Raw genomic sequence first — 27,123 nt, forward strand, 5'->3', positions numbered from 1 at the left:
GAACCCGCGTCCCCTGCATCGGCAGGCGGACTCTCAACCACTGTGCCACCAGGGAAGCCCTATCCTTGACTTTTAACCCAAGTTCTTTTTAGTATGCCCCTGCAGAAATATAATTTGGATTTATTTTATTAAGTATATCTCATATAGAAAGCATGTAGCTGAATTTATCTTATGAAGAACTAAGTGTCTTTTAGTACTTAACTAAAATACTGCTTAATAAATGGAAAAATACTGCTTAATAAATGGAAATTCAACTCATTTATTTACATTGGTTTATAGTAATAACATTCCAGTCACAGTTGCCATGTTTTTTTTTTTGCCACCTCGTTTTCTGTTTTTTGTTGTTGTTGTTCTGTTCTTTTTTATGTTGCTTTGCATTTTAAAATTTTACTACCAGCTACTTTTAAAAAGCCTTTAAAAATATTCTTTAAAAATCTACCAATGTGTCTGATAAAACTTCTCTTCTGATTATCAAGAATGCTCTAATAGAATGGCCTTGTTCTCAAAGTACCCTTTTAACTTTATTAGCCAGTTCCTCTTTGTTGGTCAGAACCATGCCTGTAGCAGTTATGTAGGGAAAACATGAGTACAAATGAAGTAAGACATACTGAGATTTTGAGATTAGGAATGTTAAGCTCTATAGACTAATGGTAGCATAACACTGTTTAGTCAGTTCACAATGAGCTGCATGAAAGTAAGTTTGCACTAGACTGGATGTGTACTTTGGCATTTAGCTGCTGCATAGCACAGGGCGATCAGCTCAGTGCTTTGTGATGACCTAGAGGGGTGGGATAGGAAGGGTGGAAGGGGGCCTCAAGAGGGAGGGGATATGGGGATATATGTATACATATAGCTGATTTACTTTGTTATACAGCAGTAACTAACACAACAATGTAAAGCAGTTATAGTTCAATAAAGATATATTTTTTAAAAAACCAAAAAACTGTGGCTTGGAGGAATGGCTCAAAATTTTTCCTGAGAAGATAAAGTATAATACAATTTGAGATTTCTGTTCCTTAGTAAAGAGATGTAATTCTACTGGTTCCCAGTTTTTGCTGTGTTGGTCTTCCTTCACTTCTGTTAATATATAGTTACTAAATCCTTCTTAAGAGTTCTTCCATCAGATTCAGTATTTCCTCTTGACTGTGGCAGCTATTTTTTAAATCCAGGTTCTTAATAATTTGCACCTGTATTGCAGTTTCACCCCATCTTATTTCATTTCTGAACTCTACTGCAAGATTATGCTGTCACAGACATTCTTTTCCTTACACCATTCTCTTGTTTATGTAATTAAAGGGACTGTCAAGCAAAATTCAAGTATCTCATTCTAAGTGTTTATCCCTCTTGTCCCACTGTTACCTATATCTAAACTCACAGGACAACATTTCTCTAAGCAGTGTTTCTGTTTTGGCTAGACAGCTCTTCCTATGGTGTTCTAACATACAACCCCTATCTTTGTGTGTTTGTTCATATTGTACGCATAGTTTTCCTTCTCCCTAAAATGGTCTGATTCTTCTCTGTGAGGCATCTGAGATTACGTCACCTCTTCTTTTACTTTTACATCTCTTAATCATATAGACTGTGCTAAATCATCATGAATGTAACTTGTATGTCACATTGTAATTTTTTTTTATGTGTTTGTCTTTTGTTCCTTATTCCAGATAATAAGTTCCTTAAGGGCAAAGAACATATCTTCAATTAGTATCAATTTTTGTGACCTTTTTACCATTGTTTCTCAGAATTTTTCACAGTAGGACTGGGATTTCTTCCTTCTTGCTCTCCACCATCCTTTAGGGCACTGTCTTTGTCTGTTTCCCAGCATAGCAGAAAGAGAAGAAATCACAGAAGAGTGCACAGTCTCGGTGTTTTAAGGCCCAGATCAGGGAGTGGAACACAACACAGGCACTCACACTTCATTGGTGAGAACTTAGTCACATAATCACAACCAACTGAAAGGGAGACTGAGAAATGTAGGCTGTAGCTGGGTAGCCATAGGTCCAGCCACAACTGTATTTTGCTGGGTGACTAGGACTCTCCACCACAGGTATGTTGATAGAACTTAATTTTTCTGGTGATCAGTTTATAACTGCTATAAAAGAATTTATTAGTTCTTTGACATCGATGCTAGAATTTCTGTAATCAGGTAAAATTCTTACTCATAGTTTTCCCAAATGGTATGTTCACCATTTTAAAGCCTCTTCCAAATGTCTGTAATTTCTTCTTTAGCACTAGAATTTTTTTTATCTTTAAGAATATTTTTGTGTTGTATTGAGCTTTATGAAAATAACTCAGATGGCTTTCACCTGACTCTATCTACTGACGTATAATTGTGAAAATTACATTTTGAAGCTGTATTGCTGCTTCAAAATACGGTTATCTGTTCCAAATTATACTTTTAACCTTTCCCTCTACTTTCTCTCATGTTACTCCTCTGAATTAAAAAGTCATCAAACACCCAGGTATTTTCTGGTGGTTTCACTTCTGTTTATCAGAATTGTAGCAAACTCAGATGTTTTAGCTAGATCAGGGTGGTATAGAAGTGAAGCAGTCCTTATTTTCTGAAAAATATTTTTCTCTTATTGCTATTTTCTACTTCTCCCTTGGAAATGATTACATTATTAAAGACATAATAAATAGAAAATATGTAAAAGAAGTAAAATAAATAGTTACCCTCCTTTTGACTACTGATCTGGCTGTCAGCTTGTTAAGATTAATTAAAATTTGTAACAATACCAAAATCATTTTATTTTTATATGTAATTTAATCACCAATCTTTAAAAAAAATTTTTTTTGTCTTTTTTACTGCCTAATCTACCTAATCTGTACTTCCTTTGGACAATTATATCTCTAAGGGGAATGTAGTTTTATTAACAGGATTACATTTTTGTGTGTGTGCTTTAATGGTTTTTTAAAAACTTGTAAACCTGAAAGTAAAATCTTTATTTCTAAAGCAGCTGAAATATTCTCTGTTCTTAACCTATACATTTAATTCTGGATAAAGGACCAATCATTGAAGCCTATGCTCCTGGTTCACATTTACGTGTTGTTTTAATGTTTTAAAGATGTGTAATTCAGAGAAACCATTTGAATTTATACCATTGAATTTTACTTTTCTAGCACCCTTTTATCAAGAATGCAAAACCTGTATCAATTTTAAGAGACCTGATCACAGAAGCCATGGAGATCAAAGCTAAAAGACATGAAGAACAGCAGCGAGAATTGGAAGAGGAAGAAGAAAATTCGGTTCGTAATTACCCTAAAAAAGTTGATCTTTTTCTTCTGAGTCATTCTCCTGTAATTTTGGTTTTTTTCTTTAAATATATCATTAGCACTTTCTGTTTTATTGTACAAGTGAAGTATGTTTGTTCATTAAATCTCAAAATATATTTCGTTTTATTAAATGATGTCTTTTCTGATGTCTTAAGATTAGTGATTAATGGGGAATGTAAGGTTAATATAATAGGCTTATACAGCATCTGGTATCTAGTTGACACTGAGGCTGTGTTTGTTGAATAAATATTGTCTTGGATTTGGTCAATTTTATGTTATATCTTCTGGAACTTACTTTTAACTGGTCATCAGTTATGCTGTAAATAGAGTACCACAGTAGAAGATGGGTTACTAGAGAAAGCAGGAGAGACATAAAAGGACCAGCTTATTACATTTTCGTTCTATTAGTGCATCAGTGCATTTTAATAAAGTAAAAAATTATATCTATATATCACATTTTATAGTGTCTAATGTTTTTATGTTTCACTGACGATTTTTTCCTTGTTTCAAATTATAATTTTTTTTTTCTGGTTAAGGATATAGAGATGAATACCTCTTGGTATTCAGTTAGTCATTAAATCTGAAAACACAGATATTTTATTTTTATACTGATTGGAAATGTCTTTGATAACATCATCTATATTTTCCCATAGAAGTTTTTTTTTTTAATCTTACAGTTTTTGTATACAAATCCTATTATTTTGCTAATTCAAATTTACTTTCAATTTCAGAGACTGGTTATCTAATTGGTATTTCTTTTAAAATTCTTTTACCCTTTTCACCAAGTATTTCTTAAAATATTTATTTATTTATTTGGCTGCACTGGATTTTAGTTGCGGCACACAGGATCTTTGTTGCCGTGTGCAGGATCTTCGTTGCGGCATGTAGGATCTTTAGTTGCGGCATGCGAACTCTCAGTTGTGGCATGTGGGATCTAGTTCCCTGACCAGGGATTGAACCCGGGGCCCCTGCATTGGGAGCGTGGCCACTGGACCACCAGGGAAGTCCCTCACCAGTTATTAAACCTTGTGTCAAATGGTAGCCCAGGACAAGGAGAAGTGCGCTTCTTTTCAGAGCTGATTTATAATCATTTTCTGTAGATATTCAGCTAAATCAGTTACTCATTTGGCAGTCACTGTGGACTGCCTGGTGAGACAGATGCTTTAAGCTTATATTCTAGGTATAAATTTTTTGCCAGTGAATTCACCATTCAGAATTTTAAACAGCATCCTCATAAAGGTGTTTTTTCCATAAGTAATATGGGATGATGTAAAGATCTTGGTTCTTGTTCTCAAAGGGTCTTATAGTTCCTACCCTGGGTTCCTGTGTGATAATAGAGATTTGTAAATGTCAATTATTTTTTTGTAGTTTCAAAAGCACTTTTATCATATTATTTGATCTTTTTTTTTTTTTTTTTTTTTTAGGGAAGCCCATATTATTTGATCTTTAAAGAAGTAAGATTGAAGATGTGTATATTATTATCTCATTTTGCAGTTGAGTGAAATTAAGTTAGGAGTGAAGTCATTTACCAAAATTCACAGGACTGGTGAGGAGGGCTTCCCTGGTGGCGCAGTTGTTAAGAATCCACCTGCCAATGCAGGGGACACAGGTATAAGCCCTGGTCTGGGAAGATCCCACATGCCACAGAGCAGCTAAGCCTGTGCACCACAACCACTGAGCCTGTGCTCTAGAGCCCGTGTGCCATAACTGCTGAGCCCACGTGCCACAGCTACTGAATCCCGTGTGCCTAGAGCCCATGCTCCGCAACTAGAGAAAGCCCGTGTGCAGCAACAAAGACCCAACGCAGCCAAAATTAATTAATTAATTTTAAAAAAACCCAAAAACCTGGTGAGGAACCAAGAATAAAACTAGGTATTTTACTTTCAAGCTTCCATCCTCCTTCATTAAGACTTTATGCTCACTTTTCAATCAAATATTTATGAGTATTTGTAAAAATAAACATCACTGGATTATCAGAATTACATACTTTGATAAGATTATGTTCTCAAAAAGTCTAGTCTTTGCCCCTCTGGGGTGGTACCCAGTGGTTTTCTTTCACCTTATATAAGCTTCTCATGAGTGCTGGACTAGTTAACTGCCTTTAATTAGCTGTCATTGTAGTAGTGACTATTTTTGCTTTGCTCTTATTTTCTTATACTTAATTATAGGTTGGTTTCCATTTTTTATGGATAAAGAACCATTGATTACCCCAGAACTTAACCAGTTTTTACTAAGTTTTAAAGACCTTGCTATAGTCATCTCAGTTACTTTCTGCCACTTTGGTGATCTCTTTCTTCACTATTTTCCTCTCTTTCACTATTTTCCTCTCCTTCACTGAGCTCCAGTCACACTGATCTTCTTTCACGTTTTTTATTATTTTAACAAGCCAATGACCTTTCCTTATGCAGGGCCTTTGCATGTGCCATTCCCACTGCTTGAAACACTCTTCTTCCTTAGAACTCTTTGAATGAGTAGGTTCTCGTCTTTCAGGCCTCAGCTTTAAATATCATATACTGCTAAAACTTAGCAGTTTAAAACAACATACATTTATTATTTCATGGTATCTGTAGATCAGTATTTCAGGAGTGGCTTGGTTGGATGATTTTGGCTCAGAGTCTCTTCTGAGGTTGAGGTTTAAGTGTTGGTCAGAGTCGCAGTCATCTGAAGGCTTGACAAGGACTGCAGTTCCCAGGTAGCTCACTCATATGGCTGTTGGCAGGCTGTCTCAGCTCCTTGCCATGTGGGACTCTCCATAGGACTATTTGAGAGTCTTCACAGTCTGGCAACTGGCTTTTCTTGGAGTGAATGAGCCAAGAGCGAGAACAAAGAGGACATCTCCGTGCCTTTTATGACATCAGGAGTTGCACACTGTAAATTCTGCCACATTCTATTTGTTAAAAGAAGCTACTGGTCATAGAAAATGGTGGAGTAGGGAAATCTAAGAATTAGTGGCTCCACAGAAGCAACCATTAAGTTGGCAGAAACTGACAAGTCAAGCTTTTCAGAACACTGGAATCTAATAAAAATTATAGCAACCAGGGGAGTGCTTAATGAAGAAGCTTAAGAATGTTAAGTTTTGGTAAGAAAGTGTTGTGGCATTTTTGCTTTACATGCCTGCCATCCCCAATTTTTTAGCTCAGTGGCAGCCATGGGAACAGAGGTGGAGGTCGGGGGCAGGGGAGAGGAGTAAGAACCTTACTTTCAAAAAATTGTGCTTTTGCATTTTGAGCTATCTGGCAGTTCCCTGTGGGGCTGGCACAGAGGCTTGCCTTTGTTTTGATCCCCTTAAGGTGGAGCAACTTCCTAGATGGTGTCTGTCCAAAACGTCTAAATCTTCTAGAGTTAGTAAACAAGTTTAGCAAAGTTTCAGGGTACAAGATCAACATACAAAAATCCATTATGTTTTTATGCACCAGCAATGAACAACGCAAAAAGAATTTAAGAAAACAGTTCCATTTACAATAGCATCCAACAGAATGGAATACCTAAGAATAAATTTAGCCAAGGAGGTGAAAGAATTGTACAGTGAAAAATACAACACATTGCTGAAAGAAATGAAAGAATACCTAAATCGGTGGAAAGACATCCCATGTTCATTGATTGGAGGACTTAATATTGTTTAAATGGCAGTACTCCCCAAAGTGACTCACATATTCATCCAATCCCTATGGTCTTTTTTTGCAAAAAGGAAACGCCAATCTGCAAATTTGTATGGAGGAAGGGGCCCCAAGTAGCTAAAACAATATTGGAAAAGAACAAAGTTGGAGGATTCACTTTCCAATTTTGGAATGTAATACAAAGCTACAGTAATTAAATCAATGTGGTTCTGGCATGAGGATTGACATATAAATCAATGGAATAGAGTTGAGAGTCCAGAAATACACCCATACATCTATAACCAATTAATTTTCAATGAAAGTGTGGAGACAATTCAATGGAAAAAGAGCAGTCTTTTTAATGGATGGTGCTGAGACAGCTGGATAGCCACGTTAAAAGAGTGAGGTTGGACCCTTACCTCTTATCATATACAATGACCTTTTAATATAAGGTCTAATTGGATGAATCAGTGACCAAAATATAAGAGCTAAAAGTTTATCACTTTTCATGCTGTTACTAACACTCTCTTGAGTGCTTCTACTTCTGCCCACTGCCCTGTTCCAAAGCCATCCCATTGTTTTAGGTATGTGTTACATAGTCTAGTGCACATTCAAGGTGTGGGGAATTAGGTTCTACCTTTTGAAGGGAAAACTGTCAAAATATTGTGGACAGATTTAAAAATCACATCAGGTTTTTATGATTTCTTAGTTTTCAAATAAGCATTTATACTCTCTGGAGCCAAGCTAGTGTTTCTGGATGAAACTATTATGTTGTTTTTTTGTTGTTTTAATTGAAATTATAAGAAAAAATTAAGTCTTGACAGAGTCACACACTTTGAGCAGTATTCACACTGTTTTCTTTAGATTATGTTCTCAGGCAGTAGTTTCTATCTTGAGGTCATTTTGTCATTTGTGCTCTGAATATAAATAAATATGCATATGCACAGACACATGCAATTTATAAGAACGAGATATGCAGAGTGGATCTGAAGCCCTCCTACAGTAAGAGTATGTTTCTACATTGCCATTCGTTTTTATCAAATTTTTAAATCAGTAGTCATGTTCTCTCAGAAACTTTTATTCACATTGAAGGCTGAAAATCGTACGTAGAGTTTGTCTTCATACTGTTCATTCCTTTGGTACTCTCTTGCAAATTGACTTAAAATTGGATTACCTGTACAGTTTTAAAGTAAAACAGTCAAATTCTCATAGCTACATGTCTCTTAATGTTCATGGCCAAATTGTCATTAAAGTGATGCTCTATTTTTCATAAGAGTCAAACATTTTCATAAAATTTGCATTTATTTCTGACCAAGTCAGTACAAAGTTGGACATAGTTTGTCTATATAAACTGTAGGCATACAGGACTTTCTTGTTCTCATTCAGATTATACTAATATATCTGTAGCATTCAAGGTGTGAGCATGCATTCTGGTGATTTATTAATTATACAATAAACAATACATCCCTATGTAGTTCTTCTTTAATTTATTTTTTAATTTTTTTTTGGCTGCGTTGGGTCTTTGTTGCTGTGCACAGGCTTTCTCTAGTTGCAGAGCACGGGCTCTAGGCACACGGGCTTCAGTAGTTGTGGCACACGGGCTCAGTAGTTGTGGCACACGGGCTCTAGAGCACAGGCTCGGTAGTTGTGGTACACGGGCTTAGTTGCTCCATGGCATGTGCGATCTTCCTGGACCAGGGATCGAACCCGTGTCTCCTGCATTGGCAGGAGGATTCTTAACCACTGTGCCACCAGGGAAATCCCCCCTATGTAGCTCTTAAACTCTAATTCATCATTGATTTTTAAAAGATTAGTTTTAAGTTATCTGGTATGGCTTATTAAAATATTATATAGACACTTATGTTTAAATATTTACATAGTAAAAGTTAGTGCTTGCTGATTTTAGATAAAATAACAAGGCAAACACTCCATACACGGTACACTGAATGATTATTTAAAAGTGTAATGGATGGTGTTAATAAATTGAATTTATAAGATAAGGCATAGAATGCACTGTTGACAAGTGGTCATTTTTAAAGTAGATTAGAAGATTGATAAGGAGTTTGCAAGATTTGCTTTGTACTGGAGTGCAGGTGTTTCCCATGTCAATCACAATATTAACTTAAGTAAAATACAAGGAGCTGAAAGATGTGGGAGAATGTTAAAGTAAGTAAAATGTTGAGCAAAAAGTGGGATACTTGGGGCTTCCCTGGTGGTGCAGTGGTTGCGCGTCCGCCTGCCGATGCAGGGGAACCGGGTTCGCGCCCCGGTCTGGGAGGATCCCACATGCCGCGGAGCGGCTGGGCCCGTGAGCCATGGCCGCTGAGCCTGCGCGTCCGGAGCCTGTGCTCCGCAACGGGAGAGGCCGCGGCAGAGGGAGGACCGCATACCACAAAAAAAAAAAAAAAAAAAAAGTGGGATACTTGATGTTAAGCTTGCTTGAGAGCTTTTCACTTTTTTTTTTTGAGAGAGCTTTTCACTTTTATGCATGTAATAGGCCTTTTATTTTCACTTTCAGAGGTGTCATTTTATTTCATATTAATTTAGTAATGATTCAAAGAAAAAGGTTTTGTCTATTAACTGGCTTTAGACCATGTTTTAGAGCTTCTGTCTTTGGAAAAGAAATGAGGACTTTCTGGTGATTTGTTTTCTGAACTTTTCTGGTCTGAACTCTAAACTTGTCAGGCTGCTGTCCTTAATGTCTGAGGGATGGCATATCCCCTCCAATTGTGATTCACTGAAACAGTAATTCTTAGCATGGGTGTCAGGAGAAATGCGAGGGTGCTTGGGAAAATCCACATTCCTACAGATGGTGAGATAGCCTCCCGGTGAGTAGTCTCAGAATCTTCCATCTTCCCCTACCCCTGTTTAATAAAGGAACTTCAAATCAGTCTCTCTCTTGAGAATCTTTTAAACTGATAAATAATAGAACAGCATCAGAATCAGCCCAAGTCAGTCCAGAAGCTTCTAATGTATCTAGTTGGTTAAATTTCGGGGGTGGGGAGGGTAGAATTTATCTAAGAGCAGGACAGACTGCTTGGACTAAAATCCTGATTCTGTTCCCAAATAACTGTCATTGGCCAAGTTACTTAACCTCTCTGCTTCAATTTCACTATCTGTAAAAAGGGGCTAGTGATAGATCATACTTCATAGAGTTGTTATGGGGATGTAATAAAAAATATATGTATCTTCACACTTAGAACAGTTTATCACACATAATATGCTCGATAAAGTTTAGCTTCATTTTTATTAGTGCTACTACTTATATCACCACTACTGCTATTATTTTAACATTTTGTCTGGGTGTTTTGTTTTTGTTATTATTTTGTTTGTTTAGTTTTTGGTTTCTTTGATGATAATTGTTGCTGCTGCTGGTTTTGCTACTCTATGGGCCACCAAAATAACATCATTTACCAGACTTGAACCAGTATTGTGAAAATTTCTTTTTAAGTGTTTTAAAACAAATTTTAAATTGTCAAATGTGTTTGGAAGAACTGGTAGAGATTTTTATAACTACTTTAAGCTTAAAACCAGTAGAGATAATTTTAAAATTTATTCTCATTCCTTTACTTCTTGAAAAGTAAATTAGATTTAGTAAGGGACATTTGTATTTGAGATAACATTATTGATCACAAACTGAAATTCTTCAAAAGAACTGACTACTTGTTATCTCTCATTCTCCCCATATAATTAAAACACAATTCTAAAAAAATCCCTCTCAGTGTTTAGATAGCTATGAGTATGTAAACATCATAATATATTATGATTACATATTTTTTTAACATCTTTATTGGAGTATAACTGTTTTACAATGGTGTGTTAGTTTCTGCTTTACAACAAAGTGCATCAGTTATACATATACCTATGTTCCCATATCTCTTCCCTCTTGCGTCTCCCTCCCTCCCACCGTCCCTATCCCACCCCGGTAAAGTAGCAGGATACAAAATTAATGCACAGAAATCTCTGGCATTCTTATACACTAATGATGAAAAATCTGAGAGTGAAATTAAGAAAACACTCCCATTTACCATTGCAACAAAAAGAATAAAATATCTAGGAATAAACCTACCTAAGGAGACAAAAGACTTGTATGCAGAAAATTATAAGACACTGATGAAAGAAATTAAAGATGATACAAATAGATGGAGAGATATACCATGTTCTTGGATTGGAAGAATCAACATTGTGAAAATGACTCTACTACCCAAAGCAATCTACAGATTCAATTCAATCCCTATCAAACTACCACTGGCATTTTTCACAGAAGTAGAACAAAAAATTTCACAATTTGTATGGAAACACAAAAGACCCCGAATAGCCAAAGCAGTCTTGAGAACGAAAAATGGAGCTGGAGGAATCAGGCTCCCTGACTTCCGATTATACTACAAGGTTACAGTAATCAAGACAGTATGGTACTGGCACAAAAACAGAAATACAGATCAATGGAACAGGATAGAAATCCCAGAGATAAACCCACACACATATGGTCACCTTATCTTTGATAAAGGAGGGAAGGATATACAGTGGAGAAAAGACAGCCTCTTCAATAAGTGGTGCTGGGAAAACTGGACAGCTACATGTAAAAGTAGGAAATTAGAACACTCCCTAACCCCACACACAAGAATAAACTCAAAATGGGTTAAAGACCTACATGTAAGGCCAGACACTATCAAACTCTTAGAGGAAAACATAGGCAGAACACTCTATGACATAAATCACAGCAAGATCCTTTTTGACCCATCTCCTAGAGAAATGGAAATAAAAACAAAAATAAACAAATGGGACCTAATGAAACTTAAAAGCTTTTGCACAGCAAAGGAAAAGCTTTTAAGTTTCATTAGGTCCCATTTGTTTATTTTTGTTTTTATTTCCATTTCTCTAGGAGGTGGGTCAAAAAGGATCTTGCTGTGATTTATGTCATAGAGTGTTGTGCCTATGTTTTCCTCTAAGAGTTGATAGTGTCTGGCCTTACATGTAGGTCTTTAACCCATTTTGAGTTTAGTTTTGTGTATGGTGTTAGGGAGTGTTCTAATTTCATACTTGTACATGTACCTGTCCAGTTTACCCAGCACCACTTATTGAAGAGGCTGTCGTTTCTCCACTGTATATCCTCCCCTCCTTTATCAAAGATAAGGGACCATATGTGTGTGGGTTTATCTCTGGGCTTTCTATCCTGTTCCATTGATCTATATTTCTGTTTTTGTGCCAGTACCGTACTGTCTTGATCATTGTAGCTTTGTAGTAGAGTCTGAAGTCAGGGAGCCTGATTCCTCCAGCTCCATTTTTCATTCTCAAGATTGCTTTGGCTATTCGGGGTCTTTTGTGTTTCCATACAAATTGTGAAATTTTTTGTTCTAGTTCTGTAAAAAATGCCAGTGGTAGTTTGATAGGGATTGCATTGAATCTGTAGATTGCTTTAGGTAGTAGATAGGTAGGTTTATTCCTAGATATTTTATTCTTTTTGTTGCCGTGGTAAATGGGAGTGTTTTCTTAATTTCACTCTCAGATTTTTCATCATTAGTGTATAAGAATGCCAGAGATTTCTGTGCATTAATTTTGTATCCTGCTACTTTACCAAATTCATTGATTAGCTCTAGTGGTTTTCTGGTAGCATCCTTAGGATTCTCTATGTATAATATCATGTCATCTGCAAATAGTGACAGCTTTACTTCTTCTTTTCCTATTTGGATTCCTTTTATTTGTTTTTTTTTTTTTTCTCTGATTGCTGTGGCTAGAACTTCCAAAACTATGTTGAATAAGAGTGGTGAGAGTGGGCAACCTTGTCTTGTTCCTGATCTTAGTGGAAATGGTTTCAGTTCTTCACCATTGAGAACTTTGTTGGCTGTGGGTTTGTCATATATGGCCTTTATTATGTTGAGGAAAGTTCCCTCTATGCCTACTTTCTGCAGGGTTTTTATCATAAATGGGTGTTGAATTTTGTCAAAAGCTTTCTCTGCATCTATTGAGATGATCATATGGTTTTTCTCCTTCAGTTTGTTGCTATGGTGTATCACGTTGTTTGATTTGTGTATATTGAAGAATCCTTGCATTCCCAGAATACACCTCACTTGATCATGGTGTATGATCCTTTTAATGTGCTGTTGGATTCTGTTTGCTAGTATTTTGTTGAGGATTTTTGCATCTATGTTCATCAGTGATATTGGCCTGTAGTTTTCTTTCTTTGTGACGTCTTTGTCTGGTTTTGGTATCAGGGTGATGGTGGCCTCATAGAATGAGTTTGGGAGTGTTCCTCCCTCTGCTATCTTTTGGAAGAGTTTGAGAAGGATAGGTGTTAGCTCTTCTCTAAATGTTTGATAGAATTCGCCTGTGAAGCCGTCTGGTCCTGGGCTTTTGTTTGTTGGAAGATTTTTAATCACAGTTTCAATTTCAGTGCTTGTGATTGGTCTGTTCATATTTTCTATTTCTTCCTGGTTCAGTCTCGGCAGCTTGTGCATTTCTAAGAATTTGTCCATTTCTTCCAGGTTGTCCATTTTATTGGCATACAGTTGTTTGTAGTAATCTCTCATAATCTTTTGTATTTCTGCAGTGTCAGTTGTTACATCTCCTTTTTCATTTCTAATTCTATTGATTTGAGTCTTCTCCCTTTTATTCTTGATGAGTCTGGCTAATGGTTTATCAATTTTATTTATCTTCTCAAAGGACCAGCTTTTAGTTTTATTGATCTTTGCTATTGTTTCCTTCATTTCTTCTTCATTTATTTCTGATCTGATCTTTATGATTTCTTTCCTTCTGCTAAATTTGGGGTTTTTTTGTTCTTCTTTCTCTAATTGCTTTAGGTGCAAAGTTAGGTTGTTTATTCTACATATTTTTTATGTTTGTGATTTCTGGAATGAGTAATTTTCACGGTTTTTGTTACTGTTGTTTGTTGCTGTTAATTTTTCTGTGTACCTATCACGAATTTGTTCTGAAACGCCACATTCCCAGACTCTTTGCAGAGGCTATAAAGGCCTCTGTATGGTCAAACACAAATAATTTTTTAGTGTCATACTTTTTTCATGACTCATTCTTTCACTAGCCCTCTATCTTCCTGTAATCTGAACGCTGACTTTCTAGAGTCTTGAACAGCTCTTCTAAGACACCACCCCCCACCCCCGCTTCAGCATCATCCTGCAAATTTCCTTTCCTCTCTTCTCTAATGGATGCTGTGGTTCCTGGATCTTGTCTTTCTTGTTTTGCTTCCTTACTTTGATGCACTTTATCTCCCAGGAGCTTCCAGACATTAGCAGGTTTTTTCACAACTCCTATATCTGACCATGTCTTTATTCTATCTTTATTGTTGATTGATCGAGTATAAAATTCTGGATTGAAAATAATGTTCCCTTAAAAATTTGAAGGCCTTGCTCTATTTCTTAACTCAGTAGTAAGGATGATAAGAAGCCGGATGACATTCAGATACCTAATCCTTTGAATGTTTTATGGAAGTTTTATAGATCTTCACTTTCTCTCTGTTATTTAAAACTTTCATGGAATGTGCCTTGGTGTAGGTCTTTTTCCATTCATTGTGTGGAGTGCCTTTTGGCTCTTTCAATTTGGAAATGTCCCTTAATTCTGTGTTATTTTAGTTTTAAAATTTTTTATTGGCATATAGTTGATTTACAAGGTTGTGTTAGTTTCAGCTGTACAGCAAAGTGAATCAGTTATACATATACATATATCCACTCCTTTTTAGATTCTTTTCCCATATAGGTCATTACAGAGTATTGAGTAGAATTACCTGTGCTATACAGTAGGTCCTTATTAGTTATGTTTTATATATAGCAGTGTGTATATGTCAATCCCAATCTCCTAATTTATCCCTCCCTCCCCTTTTCCCCCTGGTAACCATAAGTTTGATTTCTACATCTGTGACTCCATTTCTGTTGTGTAAATAAGTTCATTTGTACCATTTTTTTTTAGATTCCACATAGAAGCAATATCATATGATATTTGTCTTTCTCTGTCTGACTTCACTCATATGACAATCTCTAGGTCCATCCATGTTGCTGCAAATGGCATTATTTCCTTCCTTTTTATGGCTAAGTAATATTCCAGTGTATATATGTACCACATCTTCTTTAGTCACTCCTCTGTGGATATTAAGGTTGCTTCCATGTCTTGGACATTAAGGTTGCTTCCATGTCTTGGCTATTGTAAATAGTGCTGCAGTGAACATAGGGGCGCGTGTATCTTTTCAAATTATGCTTTTCTCCAGATATATGCCCAGGAGTGGGATTGCTGGATCATATGGTAGTTCTGTATTTAGTTTTTTAGTGAACCTCCATACTGTTCTCCATAGTGGCTGTACCAATTTACATTTCCACCAACAGAGTAAGAGGGTTTCCTTTTCTTCACACCGTCTCCAGCATTTATTGTTCCTAGATTTTTTGATGTGTGGGGTGATACCTCATTGTCATTTTGATTTACATTTCTCTAATAATTAGTGATGTAGAGCAACTTTTCATGTGCTTTTTAGCCCTCTGTATGTCTTCTTTGGAGAAATGTCTATTTAGATCCTCTGCCTATTTTTTGATTTTTTTTTTTTTTTTTTTTTTTATTGAGCTGCATGAGCTGTTTGTATATTTTGGAGATTAATCCCTTGTCAGTCACTTCATTTGCAAATATTTTCTCCCATTCTGTGGGTTGTCTTTTTGTTTTGTTTATGGTTTCCTTTGCTGTGCAAAAGTTTTAAAGTTTCATTAGGTCCCATTTGTTTATTTTTGTTTTTATTTTCATTACTCTAGGAGGTGGATCAAAAAAGATATTGCTGCGATTTATGTCAGAGAGTATTCTGCTTATGTTTTCCTCTAAGAGTTTTATAGTATCCGTTCTTACATTTAGGTCTTTAATCCATTCTGAGTTTATTTTTGTGTATGGTGTTAGGAAGTGTTCTAACTTCCTTTTTTTTTACATGTAGCTGTCCTGTTTTCCCAGCACACTTATTGAAGAGGCTGTCTTTTCTCCATTGTATATTCTTGCCTCCTTTGTCAAAGATTAGGTGACCATAGGTGCGTGGGTTTATCTCTGGACTTTCTGTACTGTTCCACTGATACATATTTCTGTTTTTGTGCCAGTACCAAACTGTTTTGATTACTGTAGCTTTGTAGTATAGTCTGAAGTCAGGGAGCCTGATTCCTCCAGCTCTGTTTTTCTTTCTCAAGATTGCTTTGGCTATTTGGGGTCTTTTGTCTCCATACAAATTGTAAAATTTTTTGTTCTAGTTCTGTGAAAAATGCCATTGGTAATTTGATAGGTATTGCTTTGAATCTGTAGATTGCTTTAGGTAGTGTAAGATTCTTCCAATCTAAGAACATGGTATATCTCTCCATCCTTTTGTGTCATCTTTGATTTCTTTCATCAGCATCTTATAATTTTCTGAATACAGGTCTTTTGCCTCCTTAGGTAGGTTTATTCCTAGGTATTTTATTCTTTTTGTTGCCGTGGTAAATGAGAGTGTTTCCTTAATTTCTCTTTCAGATTTTTCATCATTAGTGTATAGGAACGCAAGAGATTTCTGTGCATTAATTTTGTATCCTGCTACTTTACCAAATTCATTGATGAGCTCTAGTAGTTTTTTGGTAGCGTCTTTAGGATTCTCTATGTACAGTGTCATGTCATCTGCAAACAGTGACAGTTTTACTACTTCTTTTCCAGTTTGGATTCCTTTTATTTCTTTTTCTTGTCTGATTCATGTGGCCAGAACTTCCAAAACTGTGTTGAATAAAAGTGGCAAGAGTGGACAACCTTGTGTTATTCCTGATCTTAGAGGGAATGCATTCAGTTTTTTACCATTGAGAATGATGTTAGTTGTGGGTTTGTCATATATGGCCCTTATTATTTTGAGGTAGTTTCCCTCTATGCCCACTTTCTGGAGAGTTTTTAATCATAAATGGGAGTTGAATTTTATCAAAAGCTTTTTCTGCATCTATTGAGATGATCATATGGTTTTTATTCTTCAGTTTGTTAATGTGGTATATCACGTTGATTGCTTTGGGTATATTGAAGAATCCTTGCATCCATGGGATAAATCCCACTTGATCATGGTGTATGATCCTTTTAATGTGTTGTTGGGTTAGCTTTGCTAGTATTTTGTTGAGGATTTTTGCGTCTGTGTTCATCAGTGATATTGGCCTGTAGTTTTCTTTTTGTGTGTGTGGTATCTTGGTCTGGTTTTGGTTTCAGGGTGATGGTGGCCTCAGAACGAGCTTGGGAGTGTTCCTTCCTCTGCAGTATTTTGGAAGAGTTTCAGAAGGATAGGTGTTAACCCGTCTCTAAATGTTTGATAGAATTCACCTGTGAAGCTATCTGGTCGTGGACTTTTGTTAGTTGGGAGTTTTTAAATCACAGTTTCAATTTCATTACTTGTGATTGGTCTGTTCTTATTTTCTATTTCTTCCTGGTTCAGTCTTGGAGGGTTGAACCTTTCTAAGAATTAGTCTGTTTTTTCTAGGTTGTCTGTGGCCTATTGTTGCTTGTAGTAGTTTCCGGTAAGCCTTTGTATTTCTTTGGTGTCAGTTGTAACTTCTCCTTTTTCATGTCTAATTTTATTGATTTGAGCCCTCTCCCTTTTTTTTCCTGATGAGTCTGGCTAAAGGTTTATCAATTTTGTTTATCTTTTCAGAGAACCAGCTTTTAGTTTTGATCTTTTCTGTTGTTTTCTTCATCACTATTTCATGTATTTTTGCTCTTATCTTTATGATTTCTTTCTTTCTACTAACTTTGGATTTTGTTTGTTCTTCTTTCTCTAGTTCCTTTAGGTGTAAGGTTAGGTTGTTTATTTGAGCAATGATCTTATCTTCTCTGTTTTTCGTTTTTTTCTCTTCCTTTTTTTGTTCTTTCTTGGAGGTCTCTCTAAGTTTATCTTCTAACCCTTGTATTTTTTTCCATAGCTAATATTTAATTTTCCAAATATCCTTCTCTTCCTCATTGTTGTTATATTATCATTATTACTTTGAGTTTTTTTTTTTCCTCTCCTCCTTGTCTCTGTTTCCTTTGTGTTTATTTTGATCTCTAACTTTTCACTTTATGGGTTTTCTTCAAGAATCTAATGATTGTATTTGAGAGAAACACTAAAATTGCCTATTGGAAACTCTCTGTGTAAGAGTAGAACTAGTTGACTTGTGAACCTTACTGTAAAAGATGTTATGACCCACTGCTCTGGGGCCTGAATTTGCTTGCCTCTTGTGAGTTCTCTCCTTACAAGCTTAAGTTTTGGGTTTCTTTGGTCTGCTGAGATAGCTACTACTTACATATATTTGTGTGATTTCTGGCTTCCAGTTTTTTCTTCTCACTTCCAAATTTTTTGACATCTCCTGTTTGCTGTTGTCTCCTCCTCCATGCTCTTTGTCTTTATGAGTTTATTTTTTTTCTGTGCCTTTATTGTAATTTTGTACAATAAAAATTGTGTTTTTTGAGGGTTTTTGCTGGAATAAGCATAAACCCATGTGTTCAATCCTCCATTTTAATGGAAACTTTTGTCATTTGTCTTTTCTTGGGTGTTCTGAAATTGTCATTTTAAATATTGAGTTGTTAATGTGATGATAGTCAAATAAATCTATAAAACCTCATATGTTATAATGATTAAAAACTCCTTGAGCACTCATAAAGTTTTACAATTCAAAGAAAAATTTTGATCTGTTCAATTATAGTTTATTCTGGACATTTTGTAAATGAAAATGATCCAAGAAGGGAAGGGAAAACTTCTAAAAGATAACATTACAAGAAATCTAGGAATTTAAGGCAAGTCATACCAAATTAGTAGTTGATGAGAATAAAAGTAAATGTACACCTGAAACTAACACAATATTGTAAGTCAACTATACTTCAATTAAAAAAAAAGTAAATGGACATTTCTGTTTTTCTCAACCACTGTGAGTTTTATAAAATAATTCTCTTTAAATGGTGGAACAAAGGTACAATCTTGAGCCTTCCAGCCGTATGAGAACAATTGTAGACTAATCAACCATTATTTGATTGATTCTGTGCTTGCCTTACGCCTACGTCTGTGTAGTTAAGGTTGTTGCTTTGTAACCTCTCTTTGTATTCATTTGTAACTCCTCTTGGTTACCTTTAGCCCATGAAACTTGGCTGATTCTTTTTTTGGAATTTGCTCCAATTTGGTGGATTCATTTGGACAATAACTGCTATTTATGGTACTGGGGACTGGCTACCTTTTTTAGGATATGGCAGAAGATTTTGAATGGCTATTTTGATATAGTAGTTGTTTTCATTTGAGACTTTTTCCCCATTCCTTTTTTCCTTTTTTTGATTGTTTCAAAGGTGAATTGTCTTTTCAGCGTCATGGGAGGTCTGCATTGCCAAGTTTTACTTCTACATTTATTTCTAGTTTAAGAATACAGAGAGCTTGTACTCTTTGATGGCCTTTTTGTTAGCTGTCTTTAGTCTCCATCCTGGATTGGTCCTTTTCCGATGACTGGCCTAATACGACACAGAGCCAGTTTGGTACTGGACCATTGAAAATTTAATAGTGCTAAATTTTGAAATAATATCAAATTCTTTCCCTGATTTTGAAATTCTAGAGCTGTAAATTCACCATATTGAGTTGCTGCATTGTCAAAGATACTTATATTTGATATTCAGTATTAATACTTGAACCCATTGTAGATCCTGCTTTTTTTCATTTTGGGTGAGTGCAGTTTTCAGAGAATTTATGGGTAATACCAATATCAACTTATAATTTTTCCCAACTTAATTTACTTCTACATAATTCAACTTACTACAGTTGGAGAAAAACTTGAGACCTAAAATTATGTTGACATTTCCATCAACTCTCAGTGTGACTTTTGAAAAGGAAACACTATATGATAACTATTTCAAGATACATTGTTTTAAAATTTTTTGGTGCTGTACACCTGTGCCCTGGGTAAGTAACTATTATAAACAAACTTCTTTAAATAGTTTTTATTCAAGAAAGGTATGGGACATGATTGGAACTAGTGCCTTATGAATTTGATTTTATACCTATTATAGAAAAAGCTTGTCTGATGAGAATACATCTTGACAAATTGACATGTTTTGATCGGTGCTGAGGTAATTGTACAGATTTTTAAAATTAAACAAATTGTAAACAGAGATTTTTGCAGCAGGTTAATCCCAATATCAAGGTTTTTGTGCTAGTTTAAGCATTGCTAAACATGGCAAAGATCTTCTTTTTTGGGCATTTCTGAGCATGTGATATAAATTTGGTGCTGAGTTGGGTCAACTGTATTACATAGTAAGAAAGAATTTGTTTTCCGGATGTCAGTGGAAGATATTCCCAAATCCTTAGTGTGAGTTGATTAAAAAGCATAAATATATTTGTTCATATTTACTGTAAATACCTCAATTATCTATAGAAAGACTACTTTTTAAAGAGTATCTACTAACGGTGTTGCTCTTTCTACTGAAAACAACTTTCTACAAATACAACATTTTGTTTTACCAAGGAGCATTCATAGTAGGGTATAAAGCAAATCTATGTGCATTGTTTCTGCCATGTAAGAGTTTAAAAAATCTTATCCAATAAAGCATGCCTTTTTAAAAAGAAGATGTGCTTCAGGGCATTCTCTCTCTCTTTTTTTTAAAGCATGTACATACTGAAATTTGCTAAATATTTTTAAAATATCTTTTTCTGAAAAGAGATTCCAACAGATTTTTTGGTTAAATGATGGAGTACAGGGCTCTGTTCTTGTCAATACAAAAAATTATATACATGAATCACTAAAAGTCTGATATTTTAGTTATCTCTAATGGAAAAATGATTCCTTGGGAGTTATAATGTTTAATATAATGTGTAGAATATTCAAATAATCAAATGGCTATGTCACTTGATCTCTCTCTTTATACATTTGAACAACCTATCTACTTCTGGAGGGGAAAAGAAAAGCCAATAATGCTTGGTTTTTACTCTGAGAAATTTCTGCTTTAATTGATATAAGCTGAAGCCCAGGCATCAGAATTTTTTAAGAGCTCCCTGGCTGTTTCTAATGTAGATGAGGACCATTGACCTGTAGATTCTCATGTTGGGCTTTGTGACATAAATATTTATTTAGTAAATATTTATTCAAATAAATGAATTTCTTCCATTTTCTTTTTCTGAAGTAACTTTTAATTTTTGAATACGTTTATATTTACAGAAGAATTGTGAAAATAGTACAGAGAGTTTCCATATACCCCACATCCAATTTCCCCTATTAAAATCTTATGTTAGTATGGTACATTTGTTACAATTAATGAATCAGTATTGATAAGTGTTTTCAACTAAGGTCTATACTCTATCCAGATTTACTTAGTGTCCTTTTTCTGTTTCAGGACCCATCTAGGATACCACATTTGCATTTAGTCACCATGTCTCCTTAGGCTCCTCTTGATGTCACAGTTTCTCAGATTATCCTTGTTTTTGATGTCCTTGAGAACTTTGAGAAATGCTGGTTAGGTGTTTTGTAGAATGTCCCTCAACTGGAATTTGTTTGATATTTTTTCTTATGATGACACTGAGGTTATTGGTTTTTGGGAGAGAGACTACAGAAGTAAAGGCTAGTCTCATCACATTTATATCAAGAGTATTAAAGGAAAACCTCATTTCCTCTACGTACAACACTTCTGACACCAAATGTGTGGATTTTCCACACCAAGCGATTCTCCAGTTGACCAATTGGGTGTCTTACAGTTTAATTCATTCTGACACTAACTATCTGGAGTTAGCACAGACCCTGCAGGTTAAGGACTCAGTCTCACAAACCTGTCCCCTCCCTCACTTCAGATGCTCGTCACAAGTCTGGGTCTCCCATACTTTGACCAACTGGCTATAAATTAGGGGTTCCACAGTTCCCTCCTCAGTTTCATTAATTCTCTAGAATAGCTCACAGAACTCAGGAAAACACTTTACTATTTCCAATATGGGATACAGCTCAGGAACAGACCAACGGAAGAGATGCATAGGGTAAGGTATGAGGAAGACGTGTGGAGCTTCCATGCCCTCTCCAGGCATGCCAATCTCCTAGCACCTTGATCTAGTCACCAACCTGGGAGCTCTCCAAAACCCTTCTTTTAGGGGTTTTATGGAGGTTCCTTTACAGAGATATGATTGATAAAATCATTGGCCATTGGTGATTAACTCAATCGCTAACTCTTTTCCCCTTCCTGGAGGTCAGGAGGGTAGACTTAAAAGTTCCAACCCTCTGATCACATGGTTGGTTCCTCTGGCAACCAGCCCTCATCCTCCAGGAGTCACCTTATTAGCATAAAGCCAGATATGGCTGAAAGGGGCTTATTATGAATAAGAAAACATGCTCCTCCCACACATATCACTCAGGAAATTGTAAGGGTTTTAGAAGTACTGTGCCAGGAACTGGGGACAGATCAAATCTATATTTTTTCTTATATCACAATATCACAAATACATTTTGTTAACATGACTTATCACTGTCAGTGTTACCCATGATCACTTGGCTGATATAGTGTTTGTCAGGTTTCTTCGCAACAGAATTACTCTTTCCTCCTTTCCATACTGTATTCTTTGGAAGGAAATCATAATGCACAGCCCACACTTGAGGAGTGGGAAGTTATGTAGGAATTCTTCTACACAGGAGATTTGTCTATTTTCTCCACTTATTTATTCAGTCATATATATCTCACTGACTCATGGTTATTTAGTTTACACTTTGGGTTATATCCAATACTACCTTATGTATTTTCTTGTTCAGATTGTTCCAGCTTTGGCCATTGGAACCTCTTATGGTTGGCTCTTTTGTCCCTTTGACATAACCCCATCGTTGTGGGTTTGCTTTTACTTTACTTACTTCCTTACTCTCTGACACTGTAAGATACTCTAGATTCAGTTTGTATATTTCCTGCCACAGTTTCTAGAATCCTAGGAGCTAGTTCTTTTATTAGAGAATGGTATTAGAAACCAAGATATGGACTGTAGATATACTTGTTGCTACTGTGGTATATTGTCACTTTATTGATCCCTCTCAGCGGACAAAGCAAGGAGGTATATGTGTATGTGTGCTAACTTGTGTATATACACATATCTATATGTATATATATGTGTGTGTATATATATATCTCCATCTTTACCTATATTAAGCTAAACATGAATTCATACAGATGTCTCTGACTCTGATCCATTACCACACGTATCCTTCTATCTGCCTCCCCTTGCTTGTTTATAACTCCCCCCTGCAATGGTGAAAAACCTGGCTCCCTCCATCTACCACCCATTTGCTAAATGTTTCAGTTCCCGTGTGCATGTATAGTGGTTTCAGAATTAACCCGTATCCCCATGGTAACAACTTTATCAAGTAGAGCACGGTGCTTATGTACAGTGCTTTTTGTTTTAAGTCTTACAGATTCCACTCACTTCCAAGGTTGTGTGTGTCACATTCTGCATTCCATCCTGGGATCTCCTGACCACCTGAAATATGTTTTTAAATTTGCATACATTAAGGTTCACTCCTTACAGTGTAAACTTCTCTGAGTTTCTACAAATGCATGGTGTCACATATTCACCATTGCAGTATCCTGCAGAATGTTTTCAGCACCCAAAACAATCCCTATGCTACACCTATTAAACTCTCCCTCTACCCCCAAGCCCTCTGCAGTTGCTCATCTGTTTACCACATGTAGTTCTGCCTTTTCCATATCATGTAATTGAATCAAACAGTACTGGCTTCTTTCACTTAACAATATGCATTTAAGATTCATCTGTGTCTTTTTGTGGCTTATTAATAGCTCATTTTTTCACTAGATAGTATTCCTTTGCATGGATGTACCACAATTTGTTTATCCATTCACCTACTGAAGGACATCTTGGCCATTTCTAGCTTTTGGCAATTATGCATAAAGTGGCTGTAAACATTTTCATGCCAGCTTTTGTGTGGATGTAAATTTTCAGATCAGTTGGGTAAATACCCAGGACGGTAATTGGTAGATCTTATATGTTTAGCTTTGTAAGAAACTGCCAAACTCTATTCCAGTGTTACACCATTTTTGCATTTCCACCAATGAACGAGAATTTCTGTTGCTAAGCATGTTTACCAGCGCTTAATATTGTCAAGTTTTTGTTTTGTTTTTTGTTTTTTTGCATTTTAGACATTCTAACAAGTATTTAGTGGTATCTCGTTGTTGGTGTAACTTGTAATTCCTAATGACAAAAGGTGTTGGGGATCTTTTTATATGTTCATTTGCCATTTATGTATCTTCTTTGACAAGATGTCTATTCAGTACTTTTCCCCATTTTTAGTTTTCTTACTGTTTATTTTGTTTGTTTGTTTTTTGGTTTTTGTTTTGTTTTTTGTGGTACACGGGCCTCTCACTGCTGTGGCATCTCCTGTTGCGGAGCACAGGCTCCGGACGCGCAGGCCCAGCGGCCATGGCTCACGGGCCCAGCCGCTCTGCGGCACGCGGGATCCTCCCGGACCGGGGCACGAACCCGCGTCCCCTGCACCAGCAGGTGGACTCTCAACCACTGTGCCACCAGGGAAGCCCTTCTTACTGTTTATTTTTAAGGAGTTGTTCATGTGTTTTGGACACAAGTGCTTTAAAATAAGGTAGTGTTTTGCAAATATTTTCTCAGTCTGTGGCTTGTCTCTTCATTTTCCTAATGGTGTCTTTCACAGAGCAGTAGTTTTTGTTTTAATATCACCAATCAGTTTTTGTTTTTGTTTTTTTTCCAATGGATCTTGCTTTTGATGCTTTAACTCATCACCAAACTAAAGGTAACATAGATTTTCTCCTATGATTTCTTCCAGAAATTTTCTGGTTTTGCATGTTATATTAAGTTCTATGATCTATTTCGAGTTAATTTTTGTGAAAGCCATGAGGTCTAAGTCTAGGTTGTTTTTTTTTTTCATATGACCATCCAGTTGTTCCAGCACCCTTTGTTTAAAAGATTATCCTTTCTCCATTGAGTTGCCTTTGTGCCCTTTTCAAAGATTAGTTGACTGTATTTGTGTGGGTTTGTTTCTGAGCTCTCTATTCTGTTCCATTGATTTATCACTGATATATGTATCTATTCTTTTTCCAATACTACACTGTCTTGATTACTGTAATTTTATAGAAGTCTAAAAATTGGAGTCTTCAAACTATTTTTCTTATTCATTATTGTGTTGGCTGTTTTAGGCCTTTTTCCTTTCCGTGTAATATTTTTGTTGACAATTACATGTTAGCTTGCTAGAATTTTTATTGCAGTTGGATTGAAGCTATACATTAAGTTAAGAAGAAATGATATCTTAACCATATTTTGAGTCTTTTAATCCGTGAACATGAATGTCTCTCAGTTTATTTAGATCTTTGCTTTTTCTCATCAGTGCACACAGATTCTATACATATTTTTTTAGACTTAACGTGTTTTTCTGTGTGTGTGTGTGTGTGTGTGCCTTAAAGATTTTTTTTAAATTCCAAATTCCAGTTATTTATTCCTGGTATAGAGAAAGCAAGTGAATATTTTATATTGCCCTTGTATCCTGTGACTTCGCTATATTCACTTATTATATAGTTCCAGGAGGTTTTTGTCGATTCTTTGAAATTTTCTAGACAATCGTGTCTATGTAGGCCTTTTCAGTCAGTCACATTATCCCTTTCTTCTAGGGCCTTTTTCCTCAGTGTAAAAATGTAGTTATATTTTGACCGTTAAAAAACTAAAGAAGAAATCAACAAATTATTCATAACCAGACTTCTTTTTTTTTTTTGCGGTACGCGGGCCTCTCACTGCTGCGGCCTCTCCCGTTGCGGAGCGCAGGCTCCGGACACGCAGGCCCAGCGGCCACGGCCCACGGGCCCAGCCGCTCTGCGGCATGCGGGATCCTCCCAGACCGGGGCACAAACCCGCGTCCCCTGCATCGGCAGGCGGACTCTCAACCACTGCGCCACCAGGGAAGCCCCATAACCAGACTTCTTGATAAAATAGTCAGAGCCTTTGTTTCTTCACTTCATCATATTCTCTCTTCACCTCTTATCATATTGTGGCTGAAGTATTCTCCAGCAGTACTCTTTAGAGGGCAACTTTCTGGGTAAGATGAGATCATTTTAGAACTTATTTAATTTGACATGTCCATGGGTCATCAAAGTCATTTTGTAGCAGGCAGCTGGATATGCAGTTTTGAACCCCAAGGGAGAGCTCAAGCAGTTGGAGAATCAGCAGGCTTTCTGCATTTGGTGGTTAAACCTTAAGCAAAAGTGAGATTGCTCAAAAAGTGTCTAAAGAAAAACATCAGTTGCTGCTTCTGCCTAGACCACTTCTTAGGTCACCCTCATTTGCCTGATTAACTCCTTATCCTTCAGGAGTCATCTCAGCCATTGATTCCTCTGGAAAGGGGGAACTTTTCATGATACTCCTCCAAGGCTTTGGTTACACACGTGCTCCTCTGTGCTCCTGTGGTATCTATGTTTAGCTCTATGAGAATGCTTATCTCACTGTATTTATGTCTACTTTCTAACTTTCTCCACTAACCTGTACATTTCTCAAAGGCAAAGACTGTATCTCAGCACACTGCCTTGCACACAGTAGGTACTTATAAATACTTAATCAATATTTATGAAATCAATAAATATATGTATAAAATTGCTTTATAATGGGTTTTAACTGACTTAACCCCTTATTATTTAGCATAGTGCCACAAGATTATCATCAACACAGAAAGTATCTGCATTTAAAAATAATAAGGTACATACTGGTACATGAACTATTTCTGGAGCAATGCTTAAGTCAAACATGTGACAAATATTTTGTTTTGGGGGTAATTGCTTGTTTTTTGCTGCCCTGACTTGGCATTTCTCTGCCCCAGAATGTCATTTGTATCAGGAGTTTCAGTAATGTAACTGCATGCTAAAATTAATATTGTTATTTTATTGTGATTCAGGCAGTCTCCTTCTAAATTGTAAGTTTTGGAAGCTGATTTCTTAAAGTCATTTTATAATGTTATCATTTCTGAGTTTACACAAGTGATTTCTTTTGTTAAGTATATATTAAAGTTTCTATTTGTTGTTAAATACGACCATAATGGAGCAGAAAAGGAATAAGAGAAAGAGAGGATAATAAAAAGAAATTATTTTCAAAGACAAATTAGCTCTTAGTTCTATTTGTTCTAAGAACATAAGATAATACAATCATAAATCTGTTTATATGAAAGCAATTTATACTTTTTTTTTTTTTTTTTTTTTGCTGTACGCGGGCCTCTCACTGTTGTGGCCTCTCCCGTTGCGGAGCACAGGCTCCGGATGCGCAGGCTCAGCGGCCATGGCTCACGGGCCCAGCCGC

General features: G+C 36.1%; 1 protein-coding gene across 5 annotated transcripts in view; it reads left to right on the forward strand.

Moving 5' to 3' along the window:
* STK3 (serine/threonine kinase 3) overlaps window positions 1-27,123 on the forward strand; it is a 340,768-nt gene that overhangs the window by 204,597 nt on the left and 109,048 nt on the right. For all 5 annotated transcript variants that reach the window (XM_024115876.3, XM_028500780.2, XM_028500781.2 and 2 more), the window contains exon 8: window positions 3,118-3,243. In XM_024115876.3, coding sequence (XP_023971644.1) covers window positions 3,118-3,243 — 126 coding nt within the window. The remainder of the gene's footprint in view (window positions 1-3,117; window positions 3,244-27,123) is intronic.

Source organism: Physeter macrocephalus, chromosome 15, assembly GCF_002837175.3.
Source record: "Physeter macrocephalus isolate SW-GA chromosome 15, ASM283717v5, whole genome shotgun sequence".
NCBI classification, from domain to species: domain Eukaryota; kingdom Metazoa; phylum Chordata; class Mammalia; order Artiodactyla; family Physeteridae; genus Physeter; species Physeter macrocephalus.